The sequence below is a fragment of the Rattus norvegicus genome, chromosome 19, assembly GCF_036323735.1.
Source record: "Rattus norvegicus strain BN/NHsdMcwi chromosome 19, GRCr8, whole genome shotgun sequence".
NCBI lineage: Eukaryota > Metazoa > Chordata > Mammalia > Rodentia > Muridae > Rattus > Rattus norvegicus.
Window position 1 is genome coordinate 65619351 of NC_086037.1, and position 18530 is coordinate 65637880.

Here is an 18530-nt window from a genome sequence, read left to right on the forward strand (position 1 = left end):
TCAAAGCCAGGTAAGAGTCTTGGATGCGTCAGTGTTTTCAGAACAGGCTCTCAGTCTAAGTTGGCCTCAATTCATCATGAAGAGCTGGATTCAAACCTGCGACTTGTCTTCTGTGCTAGAATGCAGGCCTGGGCTACCTGGTCCAGCAGACACAATAGCCCAGCCCTGGCTACCTCCTGACACTTCCCACCTCAAAATAAACAAGGCAATGCTGAGGTTGGGGTGAGGACAAGTGGGCATTGATGCTTCACACCTTCCTTTGTTCAGACACAGGAAGCCAGTTTAGAAGGTTCAGGGGAGTTGGGAGGGTGGTGATCGAGGTACCTAGGATACAAAGGCTGAGGGGGTCACTGCACGTCCGAGGCCAGGCTCTTCCACATAGTGAGCACCATGCCAATCAGGACCAGAAGGGGACAGTCTTACCCGAACAAGACTAGGCACTTCCTCCAAACAACAACGAAAGCCAACCAACCAACAAAACGAGCCAAATGTTGGATACCGGGGAGAAACCACAGAGACCACTCACTAAGGCGACCCTGGCTTTCCCACTTTGTAAGAGCATGGGGAACACTGTTACTGGCTTCATAAAGCCCAAGGAAAGGCACTGTTCTCCCTGTGGGACATTCACAAAGGACAACACACAATGCACCAAAAAGCCTGCATACTGTTTCTTAAGATGGTCAAAGGGTCCAAGCTAGCAAGGACACTGCCCAGAACATCTGAGCGTTAAGGCCTCCCCTCCTTATTCTAAACACAAAGCAGTTCTCATTCTGAAGACGGGAGTTCACGGGCTCGGCTTCTCCTGGGATTACTGCTCTCATCAGTGGCTGGCTTCACTGTGCTGTGAGGTTTCTCAGGCAACAGTGCTACCCAACCCCACTGTGAGCCTGTGCAGCAGTGCAGCTCCAGTCCCATGCCGCCTTGGCCAATCAGATGGCGCTCCGGTCCCTCAAGGTGCCTGGAGCCAAGTACAGACCCACACACTCACCAGAGTAAAGACCGAAATACATCCTCTCAGGATTATAAAAGGCTACAACTGTTTAATGGGAATAACCTGGGACAAGCAGAAAGAGCTTTGATGGGCAGGGTTGGGCAGCACAGGACTAAGAACCCAAAGCCCAGATAGCCCACAGCTCTCTCTCCACAGCCCCGCCCTGAAGGATGCCGGCTGCACCCGTTCCAAGGCACACATTACAGACTTGCAGCTTCCCATGGGCTAACCCACTATGCCTCTACATTTAAAAATACGCTTTCATCTTCTCTGTAGTGGAGTCTCCAGTCGTGGTCCTTGTCTAGCACAGGTGTAGAACTGCTTTGTTGATCTCTGGGTTTGTCCAGTCGCTCCGAATGTCATCCAGGTGATTATCAAAATCTACAAGTGTCTCATAGGAGCGGCTGTCCAGGAGCGAAGCGGAGATCCTCTGAGCCTCCGGCCAATCTTCACAGTAGTCGCTGCAGGACAGACAGGAGAGTCAGCCTCATACTTACCAAGATCACATGGGCTGCTAGGGACAGAGCAGCTGCTGGGAGACACAGGAACGTGGACCTGTGTGAATGGACAGGTCCCTGCAAACAGGGCTCTGAAGAACCTAAAGGGACATGGCTAAGCACCCATGTGACCGAATGCAAACACTGGAGGAGCGTGGTGCCACGGTGTACCACCCGGACCCCGAGCCCACCCAGGCGGAGGGCTGCACTCACTGATGTGGGTCTCGGCACCGCCACCTGTTCTCGTGTTGCTCATACACGTGGATCGTGGGCGCTGCACAGTCCATCGTGAACTTGGCGTTGTCCACCTGAGAAGTGGGGGTCGTGACAGGCATGAGTACAGTGCTGACGAGCAGTGCCTGCCTGGGCTCTGTGGTGCAGGGCAAATGTGAAGCTCTTCCCACCTTTCCACAAAAGCTGAGGAAAGTGCCCCAACCTGAGCCCTCCCCTCCCTCTTAGGCCAAGCTCTCAGACTACGCAGTGCAGCTCCACTTCCCAACCCACAGACTACATGGCCCAGGTATTTACCAGGCCACAGCCAGGGTTTTAGGTTCAGTGAGGATGGAAACAGGCCAGGACTGCTAGAGCTGAGAGCCCTGTCTCAATGTCGTGCTGGCAGTGGTGCTCATTCACCCACCACCATGAACAACACTAAGGCTTGGAGCTGGGGCAGCCCCAGGAGGGAAGCTCACACAGCTGGAGGGCGAGAACTCACCATGATGAGTGCAGCATCACTGAAGCCCTCTGCGATCCTGGAGGCCACCTTCTCTGCCACCTGGTTTGGGCTGTAGAGAAGGACCTGTGAGCGCTACAATACTCCAGCTGAGCCAAACAGCCCTGTCAGTTCAGCTCACCACCTGAATCAGTAAGTGGAATGGAGTCAACCACTGGTGAGTGTTGGCTCCAGTGAGATGACTTAGGGTTGTGAATGCCAGACCAGACCCTCGGGCACCTTCTGAAGGGAAATGCTTCCTGGAGTGTGGCCTAGGGCAGCTGCTGACCTGCTGGGCTGTGGACTGTTTTGGAAGTTGAGCCCACACTATCCGAGTGCCTGCTACTCAAGTGGCAACTTGTCACAGGAGGTCCAGGGCCCTAACAACCGAATCCTCTTTTTAAATCATACCACATTTTAGGACTCTAAGCCATTTTACATCTCCCTATGCTGTGAGCTTTCAATTTGGTGCCACCCCGTTTGATCAAAATGACATTGGTACCTCACACTGACAAACCTTCTCCAGCCATGCTGCTGGGGAGAGGTCTGTGATTTCTGCAGGCAGAGCCTGCTTCCTCTTACAGGGTCCTCAGAGACTTAAGGGCCCTGCTTGGCTCAGTCGAATTAGTTACCCACCGGCACCTCTACAGCAGCTTTTGTGCAGGTGGACGAGCACTTGTCACCCACGCAGAGGAAGAATCAAGGGCCGGAGGGCAAAGAGAACAAGAGGTGGTAGCAGAACCAGGGGACTGCGCACAGGGCTTTCACAGGTGTGGGCAGTGCCAGAGACGCCCTGACTGACTCAGCGAGACAGCACAGCTCCTGACAAGCCCCCCAGCCCCAGTGGCAGGAGCGAGGCAGTTCTAGCTCACTGTTTCATTTCTAGAAGAGCCTTGGGCTACATCCACACTACAGAATCACACTGGGGTCTGTTGGCTCCATCTAACCACACAAGAAAACCCCAGTACTTACTGTGGGTACTTTCCAGCTGTCCCCTGGCCTCTAGCTGGCTGCAGCCAAAGGAAGCCTCTGGAGGACAGCAGAGGGCATGGAAGAGGGACATCAGTACGACTGACCTGGGCCTCCCTTCCCTGACGTGGGACCTATCAGGCTGGCTGCTGGCCATGTCCTGTGGCCAAAGGATGTTGCTCCTCTGGAGGTGGCCTTCTTTATCAGCTCTTCCTCGCTGGCCCTGGAGGGCTAAGGGATGGAGGCTGCTGTCACTGGCTTGGTCCCTGTGCAGCTCCTGAGTTCCAGCCATGGCCCTCCCCTTTAGGAACAGCCCACCTATTAGCTCCTAAGCCACCCTGACAGAAGGTTTCCTTGGCTACGGTCATGGCCCCAGACTGAAGCAGGTATAAAAGTTTGCTTAAGAGACAGCAGAGGTGGGGTATCATGGTGCAGGAACCTAGACAATTCAGGTACCAGAGACCACACTTTCAACATAGGCCCCATCCTAAGAGTTCCAAACCCCAGGCCACTTTAACTCACTCAAGAGTTACTTGGCCCTCCACAGCCTCTAGTCTGGAAGTGGGAGGCAGCAGGCTGGTGGACACAGGCAGACCTGGTGGCTGCTCCTCCTCTTTTTGAGCTCCCTCCCTGCACAACAGAGGAGCCATGGACAAAACCCTGACTACTCATGTGGCCAGTCACCTGCACACCTGAGAAAGCAGGGGCATGGGAGGTAGCGACTTGCACAGGCTTTGCCAACTGAAGGCTATAGAGGGTCAAGATCACCTCAGCGATGGCTCTGCGGCTTCTAACTCTCCACCCACAGCGTGCAAACCCATACCTGGCATCCTTCACACGTTCATTAGCTTGGTAATAGCCGGCGATCACATAGCTGTTGTCTTTGCACCATGAGTCAATCTGAGAGGAAGAGAAATGGAAGAAGGACCGCACTCAGCACTAGGTCTGCAACAGCGCCCCCCTCCTATTTATCCACCAGTCCTTCCTCTGACTACAGTGAAATGAGAACTCAGGAGTCCAGGGACACAAAAGAGGCAGAGTCCTCTCAGACAGGCTGCCTGGGCACAGCAGCTGACACCACACAGCAGCAGCACTGTGTGGAAGGATCTGAGGGAGGCATCCTGATACTTTCCTTATTATTTAATGCAACTGAGTGCTGGAGATTGAGAAATATGGATCACTTAAAACTGGTTCCAACCTTTGTAGACGATGACACTGTTGTCTCAAATACCCTTGAGCACACTTACACTATCTTAGAACTTAGATACACAGGAAGTTAGAAATGCCTTATTTAGAGCTAATGTTCACAGAGGCTCTGAGTATGCATAGGTACAGGACCTCTATCTTGTCTGAAGTCTGATACGGGCTTTAACACTCTTAGCAACTTGCTTGTGATGCCTGCCAGGGTCAGAGTACTATAAACAGGCACCTGGGGTGGGTGCAATGGCACCCATGTCTTTGCAGTGCAGCATGCTTGGGGTCCTGTGGGGGAAACAGGAGCAGCGGCCGACTTTCAGAACTGCACTGCTCTGTGGCTCCAGTCTAGCCTTCTGCAGATCTAATGCTTACCTGTGACAGACATACACAAAAATAAATCTCAAAGTCAAATTCCCAAACTCCAACAATGCAAGTTGGACATGGTAGCATTTATTTGTGGTTTTAGTATTTGGGAACGTATGCAGAAAGTTCTTAAGTTTGTGGCCAGAAGTCCATTGACACCAGTGTGGGTGCCTGGACTATACAAGACTACTGTCCTTTCTTTGGAGACAGGGTTTCTCTGTGTAGCCCTGGCTGCCCTGGAACTCAACTCTGTAGACAGGCTGACTGGAAGTCTGAGCTCTCTGCCTGCCTTTGGCTCCTGGCATTAAGGTGAGTGCTGGTACCACTGCCAGGTCCAAGAAAATAAGTCTTAAAAAACAAAAACATAAAAATGCCTTGTTTAAAAGCTGTTCTCCCCCGATGCTGGTTCAGACCCCAACCTCCTTCATGACTAAAAACAGACGTTAAGACAGGTCTTAGGGTCCCTGGCTCATGTGGACTAGAATACTTCCAAATTCCTGAGAACTTATGAGTTACCATATTGGGACAAAAACAGGACTCACTGAACCAGCTAAAAATGCTGGTCATCTACCCAAAAGATTAGAGTTACATCCCCAGATATTTATAATGGCTCCATCGCACAAATCCCTGCAAAGCTAGTCACATGTCGACATCTCCTCTTAAGGGGACAGGTGCCAGAAATGACCCTACCTACAAGTTTCTCTCCCTTCCCCAAACTTAACGCTATAAAACATCAGAGGGCCTTACTCTAAATTTTGGGTTTAGCTTCTTCTCAAAGCCGACCATGTCTTTGCTGCAGGTGACCACACCTCTAGCCACTTCCCTTCTCTCAGGGCCTGCCTATTTTCCATTTACTGTTCTTGACACAAGGCCCTCAAACACACTGGAAAGCAGTGTATCTCACAGGTGAGCAGTCTGCAATGGGGCTGGGGCTGGTTCCTGAGTTCTGGGCACCCCCTTTGTAGCCTGTCTTCCTGGGCCTGCATTACACCCTCCCAACCAACTTCTGTCTCCGCACCTTACCCACCGACTTGTTTAATGAACCCCATGCTTACTCTGGTCCTACACAGAGAATCAAGGACACCCTGTCTGCCTGTGAATATCTTTTAAAGTCTGTTCAGCTGATCACAGCTATGCTGTATTTACTATTGGGGCACAACCCATATTTTATACCCCAACAACACAGCATCAGCCTTCAGTGAACAGTTTAATTTGGCTCTTCAGCCAAATGGTCCAGGACTCACATGTGCCTCAAACATACACAATGCCACCTTGAACTTGTTCTCTGAGCACAGCCATGAGGCTGACTCCTATGAGGAATGCAACACACGCTTCCTTCCCTGTGTCTGCTGAGGACGAATTCCTATGTGGAAATCCCAGGCACCCAACCAAATTCCGGCAGAGGACACAATGCTGTGTGACCTGGAACTTTCAGAACTCTGGGGAGGGAGGTATAAAGTAAACCAGGCCATAAAAGCCCCGGCTTGGCTCTAGGAATCGCAGAGAATTTTCACTGTGTCCATGTCTCCCACCCAACTCATGAATGCTCAGAGGCAGGGAAATATTTTAACAATAGGGGAAGGGGTTGGGGATTTAGCTCAGTGGTAGAATGCTTGCCTAGGAAGTGCAAGGCCCTGGGTTCAGTCCCCAGCTCCGGGGGGGGGGGGGGACAAAAAACAAAAAACAAAAACAACAACAACAAAAAAAACCCAATAGGGGAAGAGGGCTGGAGAGATGGCTGAGGTTAATAGTACTGGCTATTTTCACAGAGCACCCACATGGTGGCTCACGACTATATGTAAGTCTAGGGATTTGACATTCTGCCTTCCACAGGCAACATGCATGCATGCACACACGCGTGAACACATACGCACACGCATGAAATGCATTTTTAAAGGTTTTGTTATGTGTATGCCTGTGTGTAGGAATACAGGTCCCTGTGGAGGCCAAATGTATGAGTCATGGAGTCATGCTGTTGAGTCATCTGACACAGGTGCTGGGACTTGAACATGGTCTACTGGAGAGTTGTAAGTGCTCTTAACCATGGAGCTATCTCTCCAGCCCCTAAACAATTAACAAACTGACCATGCTTAGGTGGCCTCTGAAGAGTGAGGTGTTAGGATGGAAACAGACTGTTGGACAGGCATACAAAGGCCTCAGAGCCCTGAGGGAAGTCCAACAGCACATGAAAAGCTGGGTGGTCTGGAGTGGTGGCACAATCACATAACCTGCCCCCTCCCAGGTGAGCCACGATAAAGCACGACCCGAAGCTGACCTCTAATGTCCACCTTCTCAGCATGGCTATGTGAAAACCCATGCTTCTACCACTGTGCAGGACCACAGGGAGATAAGTGAATCTCAGATAGACACCATAGTCTCCTCAGACTCATCTTTGCCTTCACAGGGGACGAAGGCTCTTAGCTGGGTGTGAACCTTTCTCTCTGCTCAATGTCCTCTATGCTGTTCTGGGACAGTCACACTGGAGAGTTGTCCAGGGGCCAGGGCCAACCCTTTGGTTCCTGTTAGGACTGCACACGGCCCCTCTCGGCAGCCTGCTAACCCTGTACCTACGCACTATTATCTATCTCAGGAGACTCCATAATTACCAAAGACCAGGCAAGGCTAAGAGCCATACCACTCCCCACCGTGCATCACCATAAGTGGAGGGTCACCTGGTCAAACCTCCTGTTTGCAGCAAGAAGCAGGCTTTGGCTTCAGGGTTTCACTGAGCTACTTCTAAGGCCAGCCCTGACTTTTCCTTGGAAGAGAAGCTGGCGGAGGGGGCCGCATGCTGAGGGACAGAACCCAGGGCAGATGGGTCATCTGAGCAGAATGCAGAACTGCCCGCAGCAGCAGAAACCAAGGCAGGGGAAAGACAAACGGGCTTAGAGAAACAGGGTTACGCTAATTTCCCTACCGGCCTTTTTATGGGTTTTTGCTATTAGGAGTAATTCCTTCACTGCCTACGTCAAAGGGCTTGAGGATAAATAATAGGCATAAGTACTTAAACAGATGAAAAGTACCGGAAATGCAAGGATTTTTGTCTAATGGAAAATGAGAACAGAAATCCCTTCAAAGGAGTCTCATGCCGCCCTTTGGCAGAGCACACATTAAGAAGTAGCTGGCTTGTCTTTACCACATCCAACAATCATTCCAGTGTGAGCTCCTCGGTAGTGGGAGCCACCAGGATCGGGCCTCACTGAAGGAACTGCATGGGTTCTGCCTGCGTTTGCACAGCTGCAGGCTCCAAACCCAGAGACCTCTCCTGGCCTTCGGCGTGCAAGGTTGCAAAGTAAACAGTACAAACTGAAGAGACCCAGGTGCCACAGGGCTGGTTAGACAGACAGCCCAGGGGGAGTGGTGTAAGATATTCAAGGAAGAGGGCGTGTGCAGGAGGGAACAGTATTAGGAACTCTGTGTATTGGGGAAGGTATAGAGGGTAAGGAAATATGAGCAGAGAGACAGGGAGCATTGGGTGTACTGCTCTAAGGGTCTTTGCTGCTCCCATGGGGATGGGGTCACATCCTGGAGACAGATAAGACACCAGTTCAGAGAGGTACTGTCAGACCCTAGTCCTTCAAGGGGAGCCTGCAGCCTGCCCACTGCAGAGGGTGGTTCACCTGAGACTAGATGCTGACAGGCATAAAGGGATAGACTCAACAAGAGTCTGAGAGAGACAGTCCACAGGCATTGGGATTCATCACAATGGAGCCCAGGCCAGGCCTGAGAACTATCACATTATGTGCCGGGAACTCAAGTGTTTCCACACTGTTAAAAGGACACAGTGGAGGACAGCACTGGAAGAGAGTGATCACAGCATTTGGTGCAGAGTCCCAGATAGTTGACAGTCAGACTGCCTCAAATGTGAAGGTTCCAAGGCAGTTCACATGGCCTGGGGTGCTGGGCTGGCTGGATACTTGAATGCCCCAACCATCCTAGCTTTGCTGAGCCAGAAATGTTAAGGAAGGGCGTTATATGTAGTGCTTTCTTGGGACTAGCTCTGTAGATCAGGTTGGCCTTGAACTTTTAAGAACTTAAAAGGCCACTTTGCTTGGCTCTTGTTTTACTTTTAATTTCGGATCTACAAGTGGGTATGGGCACGTGAGTGCAGTGCCCACAGAAGCCCCAACAGGGAGTCTGGAGACAGAGTTACTGGCTGTCATAGGTGCTGACCTTAGGACTGTTCTACAAGAGCAACCACTGAACCATCTCTCTAGCCCCTTTTAGCTGGTGCTTGCGTTCTTCTGTATAGAGCTTGTCGGAATGCTACAAACGAAAGTCTAACTGAGCCCCAGGCTTGACCCACCATAGTCATGCTCAGGGGAGAACCTGAGAATCCTGTCCTACTATTGAAGTCAGGGTACGGTCGGGTGGAAAGCTCCAGATGCAGCCACCTGCAACTCCCTAACAGGCAATTAAGACAGTTCCCAGAGGGCTGGAGAGATGGCTCAGAGGTTAAGAGCACTGACTGCTCTTTCCAAGGTCCTGAGTTCAATTCCCAGTAACCACATGGTGGCTCACAATCATCTGTAATGGGATCCAATGCCCTCTTCTGATGTGTCTGAGGACAGCAACAGTGTACTCATAGAAATAAAAATAAATAAATCTTAAAAAAAAGACAGTGGCCAGAAACAAGCACAGGAATCCTCAGATACTTCAGGCACTAAAAGCACACTTCTTCAGGGACTAAGTATCACCCCAAATCTTCCTCCACCTTAGAAAGAATCTTTAACCAGTAAACAAGACAATTTGCCTAAAGGCACTTGTAGTCATGCCGGAAATTTCCTTAGGTGTTTTAATGTAAATTAGTGGAAGAGCAGGGTGTGGTGGTGGTACACAGCTTTAGTCCTGGCCCTCAGGAGATGGAGGCGGGCTGAACTGTGTGAGGATTCTACAGAGTCCCAGACCAGCCAAGCCCACTAAAGTGAAACCTTGACTCCCAAAAATCAAAAGAAGAAATAAGATGTCAAGGAATGCTAGTTATGTCTGCAATCCCAGTTCCCAAGAACCTAGAGCAGGAAGTTTTGGTGGTCAGGGGCTAGTGTGAGGCTACATTCAAAGCAAGTCTGAGATTCAATGCAGCCATTTTGGGGGCGGGAGGGGGAGACAATATTAGCATTTCCTCCCGTGCCAGCTCAGGTTTTACATCCAGAGCTCATTCTGAGATGTAAATGAAGCTGTATTGAGAGTGGGTTGTTTTACATCCGGAAGCTTTTAATTCTAATACTGGCAGCAGGACAGATTTGTATCTCTGGTGCCTCAGGACAGCACCTGAGAGAGCTCCCAAGACGTAGCGCCTGGCCATAGCAATCTAGGGCTTTATAAAGGCAAACTCCACAAAGTTATAAATCTGGGTCTTGCAACTGTCTCTTGAGCAGAGGAAGCAAGATTGATTACAAAAGCAGAAATAGCAGTCGGTATTATGACTTATAATCTTGCTAAAACAGCAAGTTTTACAATAGTCTTCAGCTTCTGGGGGGGGGGGACAGGCCGACAAAATACAGTCTGTAAAACTAGAGGTTCACATGCTATAGGCATCTTCCCCACTCTGTGGTCTCACAAGCACATTAAGCTTAAACTTTAAACGTTAGCCATCCCAGGTCTCACTATGTAGACCAGGCTGGCCTCGAACTCAGGATCCGCTTGCCTCCCTATCCCGAGCGCTGCCTTTAAGAATGTACACCACACTCGGTTTCTTGGTAATTTTACGAAACTTCGAGAGCTCGCTCGTTAGGCTGCGTACTCGGGAGCAGGCGCTCCTCCTCCCTCGAAGGGCGCCTGACTTCGCCCAGCCCAGAACCCCGCCGTGGCCCCGAGCTTACTAGGGTGAGCGCCACCTCCAGCATGGGCGTCAGAGCCAGCGTGCCGTGGAAGAGCGGGATGCAGTCCACGAAGAGAGTGTGGTTGCCCGCGCCGGGAGGATGTTCCTTGCGCGGCCTCTGCCTCTCTGCCACCAGAAGCCCGTTGACGGCGCAGTGCGGGTACTTGGCGCCGTGTAGCACCATCTTGCAGTAGGCCTGGGTGGTCAGCTTCACGCCAGGCATGCTGAGCCTAGCTGGTCGCGTCGCGACCAACGCACCACAGTACGAAACACGACCCCACTGCACGCTAAGATGAGCTCCCACCACCAGCTACAGCCTCCCGCCTCAGTCCGCCCGCCGGAAAGCGTAGTCGCTAGCTAGCGTCTGCCAGAAAGCAGCGCGGCCTGCTCGGCCTTTCGCGACAGCTGCCGCACCGCGATCTGAAGCTGATGGACGTGGGCGGGGCTTCTTCGATTCCCGCGATGCTTCGCGGCACCGTCTTGCTCTTCCGGTGCGGGACCCGCTCTTCCGGTCGCGAGCACCCGGGGTGTAGAGGGCGGTCGCGGCGGTCGCCTGGGCAGCAGTGGCAGGTGACGGCCTTTGACAGCGGGTGAGGGCGGCGCGGCCATGGGCCGAGATCCTGGAGCGCCGGGGCCGGAGCGGTGCCTCCGAGGCGCCCCCGGACTCGGGACTTGAGCAGCTCCGTGACCTTGGGGCGCCCGCTTCCCGGGCGGATCTGTTGTCTTGGGTCCCCATTTGCCGTTCGGTTCCGGCCTGCCCAGCATCGGGCGTTCCCGCTCCGCCAGGCCCGAGGGACAGCGAGCTGAGTCCTGACGTCACGCTACGGTTTCTGCCGCCACGGGCGTTGTTTTTTGCGGTCTCGGGCGTTCGCTCTCGGGGAGCGAAATCAAGAGGGGTTGTGTTAAAGTGAGGCGTGGAGCTCGGGTCGCTGGGGCGGGTGACAGGGTCATCCAGGTCGCCTGCGGGCCGCAGGGACGGGAAGCGCGCCAGGGCTAGGGCTTGGGCGGCCTCCTCCGCTTGTCCTTCGCAGTCTCTGCGCAAGTCGATTTTTAAAATAAAACCAAGTCCGCAGGCGGTGCTCCCACCGCCACAGAGAGGAACAGCTCGTGGTGGCACCGTGCTATACCGAGTTCTAGCAGTTTCAGTCATTCTGGCCTTCTAGTTAATCTTTAAAAAGCTGCGTTTTCTAGTAAGTGGCCAAAGCCATGTATGTATATCACAGCCCTTGGTTTGATATCAGGAAGCTCTGTAAATGTGTACTGAGTAGAAGAACCTTATCCTGTGCTATTTCATGCCTTCTCCTCAGTAATAAAAACTGGCTTCTGGGTGCACGCCTCTGGCCTGCAATGCCAGCTCTTATGAGGTAGATATGGTAAGGTCAGCCTGTGCCTTAAAAAGCTGATGAAATCATACCAAAAAAATTTTTTTTAACGTTGGGGGAATAAGTTGCGTTTACTTCCTCAATGTTCTGTGGCAAAAAGACTTGTGCTAAAAGGTGTTTTCTCTCATTGTTAGGGATATACGTTTTTTATCTTTCAGAATGTTGGCTACCAGGGCACTTAGCCTAATTGGCAAGAGAGCCATTTCTACTTCGGTGTGCCTTCGGGCACATGGTAAGTGGGGCTTTTACTTCCTTTCCTTTTCTGTTTTCCTTCTTTGGTTTCTCATGACAGGGTTTCTCTGGGTAGCCCTAGCTGCCTTGGAGCTCAGAGACTTAACCTGCCTCTGCCTCTGCCTTTGCCTCCCGAGTTCCCTGGGATTAAAGATGTGCACCACCAGGCCTGGCTAAGGACTGTTACTTTCAAATAGGCCAACTTAATGTCATTTTGCCCCTAAGTCTAAGATCCTGTGCTAGGATTTTAACAAAGATGTCTGGTAGCTTGACCTTGCGGGGATTTTAGGGAGAGATGAGAATTTGAACAGGACGGTTGTCTGCTTGAAGGAGCATAGATAAATCCTGTTCGCCAGGATCTTGGCTTGCTTTAGTTTCCTCTCACAGTTTGTTTTCTAGTTCTCTCTTCCGTCCCTCCTTCTGCCCTTCCTTCCAGTCTCACTGTGCAGCTCTGACTGGCTTTGAACTCTCAGGGTTCCTGACTCTGCCTCCTGAATGCTATGGTTAAAGGTACAGTACCACACCGGTAAAGTTCTGTCCCTTCTGTCTGTCTCCATATCTTACTCTAATCTTTTCCACCCACAAAACTCTGACCCTCTTAAGCCCCCCTTCTGTTTCCATCCTGGAAGCAGTGGAAGCAAAGGCCGTTGGGTGGGCTTGAGTCAGAGCTGTGCGGATTGCATTGCAATCATGGCTAGCTCCTGCTGTTGTAAGGATCGGCCTTCTCAGCTGAAATATACAGACATGCAAGGTTTGGTTCTGAGCCTGGCATGTCACCACGTTATCTTGGCACTTGTGAAGCTGTTCTTCCTACCAGTGTTAGGCACTGAGACTAAGATAACGTGAGGTGGACCTTCCACAGAGCTTGCAGTATGGAGTGGGCTGGCCACGGGAAGGTAGCGTTAGCCCTAGAGGTGGACTGTGTAGCCTGGCTGGCACTTGGGAAGGCTTCTAGGAGAAGGGTTCTGCTGCCGAAGGGCTAGCAGTGTGAGGCATGAGGCTTGGGTTGTAGATGAGATGTTTGGAGAACCTTGTTCAGCATGTATTGAGTATGCAACAGCGGCCCTCCGTGTTGGTGTTAGTGCAGCCATCCTGCAGTAGTTCTAATGCTGTGTCCTGTTGTTCTCCCCCGGGGGCACCAGAGGTGCAGGCTGAGACATTAAGTGTTATTGAAGGGTTTGGGCAAGGAAAATCCCTCTTTTATTAACCAACATGAAAGACAGGCTCCATCTCCGAGCACGGGAAGCTGTGACAAGACCAATTTTCAGTTTGGCTTGGCTGTCATTTTATTAATCTGGCCAGTGGACAAGGAGCTTCAATCTCCTTGGACATCTGTGCTTACAGTATTAGGGCGCTTTGGGACTCCACTGGGGCACTGCTGTCAGTTGAGGTATTTGTGGTGTGAGGTGACTGAGAAGCGGTCTGAGCCCTAACGTCTGACAAGCCAGGCAGCGCTCACCTTGGGTGAGAACAGAAGTGATCTTTTGAGTACAGGGAGTCTTTGCCTTTCTTTGCCCTTCTATTATTTTGTAAATTTCCTCCAAAGATTCAGATTTACTAAGGCATGCAGGGCTACTGCGAACCCCTGATGTGTAAAGCCTGGCATGTGCCTGGGTAGGTTGGGAAGGTTTCTACAACCCAGGTCTACTTGGAAGTAAGGCTGTGAGCTCTCCTCACCCACAGCCTTTAGGGCTGAGGAGCAAGGATGGCTGCTTGGGACTTATCTTCAGTCTCACTCAGCATGGTCCGCAGGGGTCAGTGTCCTCCATGTTTCCCATGCTCCGGGGTGTGTATGTGTGATGCCATCCTTGCCTAGTGAGGTCACTCACTCGCCACACTTGGGCACGGTGGGTCCTGGTCCTGCACAGGTGGCTGCGGCTGACTGTGGGCTCTGCCTCTCTGTCCTTTTAAAAGAGGAGCGTTTGGCCTTTGCCTTCCTCATCCCAGGGACAAGCACAAAGCTCTGAAGTGTAGAATACAGTGTTTTATGGCCGCTGTGCTCTGAGACCATGAGAGTTTATGGCAGTCTGATAGCCAAGCTGTAAGTCACACAATACATTGGCTCACTGAAGTCACTTCTTGTTATTTTTAGTATACTCACTGGTATGTACCATTATCATCATAGTTGATTGATTCTGGAACATTCTCACCCTAATTTACATCTTTGAATAGCTTGCAATCCAAGTTTTTTAAACCTAGAGGAAAGGATTGAGGGTGTGTGTGTTCAACTTGGTAAGAAGGTTCAGTAGCTGCCATTCTTTTTCTGATCATTGTCTCCTAGGTTTTTTTTTTTTTTTTTGTTCTTTGTTTTGTTTTCTCAAGATTTATCTATTTTATGTATGTGAATAAACTGTCTCACCAGTCTCACTGACACACCGGAAGAGGGCATCAGATTCCATTACAGATGGTTGTGAGCCACCATGTGGTTGCCGGGATTTGAGCTCAGGACCTCTGGAAGGGCAGTCAGTGCTCTTAACTGCTGAGCCATCTCTCCAGCCCTGTCTCCTAGTTTTAAGACAATGTCTATGATTGATCAGTCAGGTCTCGAGCTTGAGATCCTCCTGCCTCAGCCTGCCAAGTGCTTGGATTTGGTGTATGCTATCCCATCCAGCTTTATGGGATGCTAAGAGTTAAAGTGGGAGCGTGATTCTGGCTGTTTTGGTTCGGATTCTGTTGAGATGAGTTTGAACAGAAGAATGGAGACTCTGGTCCTTCGTGTACCAAAAGAAACACATGGAAGGACCACAGCACTGCTTAAGGCTTAGTCTATTGTGTACCAGCATGACCTGGACATTCAGACATGGGCCTGAACTTATGGGGCAAAGCAAAGCTTTGTCCTACAGACAGCTGGGGCAAGTTAGAGACTTTAGCAACAGGAAACCCTGGGGGAACAGTGGCCTGAGCGTTGTCCTGCTGAGTCCTAAGTGATGCGCATACGCATGCTCAGTGCCATGGTGCTGAGGAGCAGCCGGACCTCCCTCAGGCTGGCTCTTTCGCTGCTTACTTTGGGCCGACGTGACTGGTTTTGAGTGGGAAACATCCAAAGGAAAGCAGAACTGATCAGCCGTGGGTCTGCTTATTCTGCAACAGCCACTTTTACCTTTTTGGGTGCTATGTTCTGAGTATGAGAGCCTGCAGTTGGATCTTCATTCAGTCTAGTTGCTTGTCCAACAAGTAACCCTCAACCCTGGTCCTGCCTCTGGTGACTAAATCCTAGGGTGTGGTTAGGTTAGGGGCTCTCCTTTAACTGTGATCACCCTTCTGCCTAGACTCCCATCCACGAGTTTTCAGGTTTATCCATGTGTTTTAGGGAGTGTTGTGAAGAGTGAAGACTATGCTCTCCCATCTTATGTTGATCGGCGTGACTACCCCTTGCCTGATGTGGCCCACGTCAAGCTGCTGTCTGCCAGCCAGAAGGCCCTGAAGGAGAAGGAGAAGGCCGACTGGAGCAGCCTTTCCAGGGATGAGAAAGTCCAATGTGGGTATCAGAGGGTGTGCATGAAAACTCAGTAGTGTGTGGAGCTGACTAGGTCAGGTCTCCGGCTGGGCCTCTGGGTATCTCTACTCCACACTGCTGCCTTAGCCCTTAGTGAGGAGCAGGCGTGGAGATTACAGCTTTTCTGTACGCACGATGGGGGTGGTTTTGCCAAAAGATCAGCTAAACATCGTGTGCTGTGAAAGCCGTGTGAAGAGTCACATTCAGAGGCCTTTGCTCACACTCAGCTCTGCGTTTTCTCCCTCTGTGTGTGCTGGTGTGTGAGCGCAGATCTGTGCCCAGTTGTGTGTTCTGGCCTAGCCCATGCTGTCCCTGGGATGGGTTCTTCAGGGAGGGGACTGAGTCCTCTTTACCCTGCATATGTCCCGTTCAGTGTACCGCATCCAGTTTAACGAGAGCTTCGCTGAGATGAACAAGGGCACCAATGAGTGGAAGACAGTGGTGGGCCTGGCCATGTTCTTCATCGGCTTCACTGCGCTTGTGCTGATCTGGGAGAAGAGCTACGGTAAGTGGGGAGGGCGAGGCGAGGTGAGGCCTGGGTCAGCTGTGGCTCTTGGTACTGTTGGGGTCTCACGTGGCCTCCAGAGACATTGTAATCACAGGGACATTTCAGAGCTAGAGGGAGCCTTTTGCACGGCCAACTGTCCTTGTGGCAGAGTGAGACGGGTTTGCTTTGTGTAGCATACCAAGTTCTGTAGCCCTGGATCTGCTTAGCTCAGTCCCATGTCTACAGCGGACTGCATAGTGTGAGCTAGGAGACCCATTTGCTGCATGGCTGGCTGCATGGCTGGCTGCATGGCTGGCTGCATGGCTGGCTGCATGGCTGGCTGCATGGCTGGCTGCATGGCTGGCTGCATGGCTGGCTGCATGGCTGGCTGCATGGCTGGCTGCATGGCTGGCTGCATGGCTGGCTGCATGGCTGGCTGCATGGCTGGCTGCATGGCTGGCTGACTGGTCCTGAGCATCTGGAGTCTGGGGTGTTAAGGCTTTTTTTTCCATACTGTTTGGACACTGTTGAGCTTGCCTGCTCTCTGACATGCATCCTCTTTGGGTCAGGCTGTGTTTGCATTCAGAGCAGGCCCTCCTTGTGAGTGTGGCTGCAGATTCCTAACATGCCAGCCTTCTGAGTGGCTCCCCCTAGCTGTGTGGTAGGCCGCCCTGCAGACTCTGCCACTGACGGCTTAATACTTAGGACTCCCTGCAGACCTTTCACAAGTGAGGAAGGGTCTGAGATAGGAGTTACTAGAGCCCTGGATTAAAGCTTGTGAGAGAGAGGGGTTGAGTGACTTTGCTTAAGTCTGGGGGCAACCTGAGCCATGGATGCTTGGGCTGCGTCATCCCAGCGGGCAGCCTTCCTCACAGAGTTGTTCTCTACCACAGTGTATGGCCCCATCCCTCATACCTTTGATCGTGACTGGGTGGCCATGCAGACCAAGCGGATGCTGGACATGAAGGTCAACCCCATTCAGGGCTTCTCCGCCAAGTGGGACTACAACAAGAATGAATGGAAGAAGTGAGAGCCTGCTGCTGTGGGCTCCTCCCTCCCTCCCTCCCTCAGCATGCTGGAAGCTGCTGTGTCCAATGGTCCATGTTAATAAATGACCAGTTTACGTGGTGCCTGTGTGGTTCATTCTTTGGCAGTCATTAAGTGAAGGTGCCTGTCTGCTGAGATGCTAGGTCTCTCATAGTGGAAGTGACGAGGTTTTAAGGTTTTCTAGTTGTAGTATTACTGTGTATGATGTGTGTCAGGAAGCATGTATGGAGAACAGAACAGCTTGGGAGTGGGTGTTCACCCTCCATTTTGATGTGGTTTTGGGAGTCAAGTTCAGGTCACCAGGCCGGGTGACACGCGTTTCTACCCACTGATGGGTAAATATATTTTGAGTAGGAGACTTGCATTTTAACTTGTTAGAAAGTTTATAAAAACCGAACCTGTCAGGCAGTGGTGACTCCCAGCACCCAGTGGGCAGAGGCAGGGAGATCTCTGAGTTTCAGGATAGCCAGGGCTGCACAGGGAAACCCTGTCTTGAAAAACAAACAAGCAAAAAAGTTGGAACGAGACCGACTGTTCTGGTGGTCTGGGGGATTGACTGACTGTTCTAGTGGTCTGGGGGATTGTAGGTTGTGACATTTTACATGGTCCTAAAATCCTATTAGGGTAGCCTGACACCAAGTCCTAAGTACCGGCTTACAGAAATTGCCGTGAGCTACTTCTGAGACTTTCTGTCTCTTGAAATTGTCACCACTCAACAGAGGTAACCACCTGGCTGTGCAGAGCAGGCCAGGCTGTAACGACTGGCCAGGCATGGTGGCACATTCTCCATCCCAACACTCAGAAGGCAGAAGCGAAGGCAGAGGGATCACAGTAAGTTGAGGACAGTCTGGTTGATAGTGCGTTCTAGGCCAGCCAGGGCTTTGGAGAGCCTGATAAAACCCAGTTGCAGTGCTAGTGCCGGGTGTGGCTGCTAGGGGCATGGCTGCCAGGAGCCTCAGGCCCTGAGGTCCAACCTCGGCTACAAGCTGGCAGCAGAGCTGGAGCCTGATGAACAGTGGCTTCAGGAGGCCGGCCTGACCCCTGGCAAGCACTTAGGAGACAGCCCATTGCCTCGTCCCAGGTAAGCACCAGAGATCCTGTCTACAAGGGAAGAGATGCTTGAAGGGGTAGCCTGCAGATCAGGCAAGCGCTGGGCTACTGAGCTATAGCTCCAGGCTTTGTGCTTGTTCTTTTAAAAAAACGCTGGAGAAATGGATCAGCGATTAGCAGTGTGTCCTGCTCTTCCAGAGGACCTGAGTTTGGTCCCCAGCACCCACGTCAAATGGCTCAAACTTGCCTGTAACTCTGGCTCCAGGGGATCCGATGCTCTTTTCAGC

The 18530-nt window shown here is 51.6% G+C and overlaps 2 protein-coding genes across 5 annotated transcripts; one reads left to right on the forward strand and one right to left on the reverse strand.

The window, feature by feature from the left end:
• Positions 1-1014: 1014 nt before the first annotated feature.
• Emc8 (ER membrane protein complex subunit 8) lies at positions 1015-10978 on the reverse strand. Of its 4 annotated transcripts, none has more exons than XM_063278149.1 (5): positions 3993-4048; positions 3277-3400; positions 2204-2273; positions 1702-1796; positions 1015-1452 (listed from the first exon to the last, which is right to left on the reverse strand). In XM_063278149.1, exons 1-5 carry the CDS (start codon positions 3997-3999, stop codon positions 1293-1295), a joined length of 456 nt encoding a protein of 151 aa, XP_063134219.1. In that variant the 5' UTR covers positions 4000-4048; the 3' UTR covers positions 1015-1292. The 4 variants fall into 4 exon arrangements, 3 of the variants coding, with proteins under 3 accessions (XP_063134219.1, NP_001012165.1, XP_063134220.1); NM_001012165.1 differs by lacking the exon at positions 3277-3400 and adding an exon at positions 10552-10885 and having other exon boundaries at positions 1024-1452; positions 3993-4069; XR_010060016.1 differs by lacking the exon at positions 1015-1452 and adding an exon at positions 10552-10976 and having other exon boundaries at positions 1754-1796; positions 3993-4069.
• A 54-nt stretch (positions 10979-11032) lies between these two features.
• Positions 11033-17273, forward strand: Cox4i1 (cytochrome c oxidase subunit 4i1). Its single transcript, NM_017202.1, has 5 exons — positions 11033-11120; positions 12091-12164; positions 15474-15641; positions 16033-16164; positions 17040-17273. Exons 2-5 carry the CDS (start codon positions 12092-12094, stop codon positions 17174-17176), a joined length of 510 nt encoding a protein of 169 aa, NP_058898.1. The 5' UTR covers positions 11033-11120; position 12091; the 3' UTR covers positions 17177-17273.
• Positions 17274-18530: the final 1257 nt, after the last annotated feature.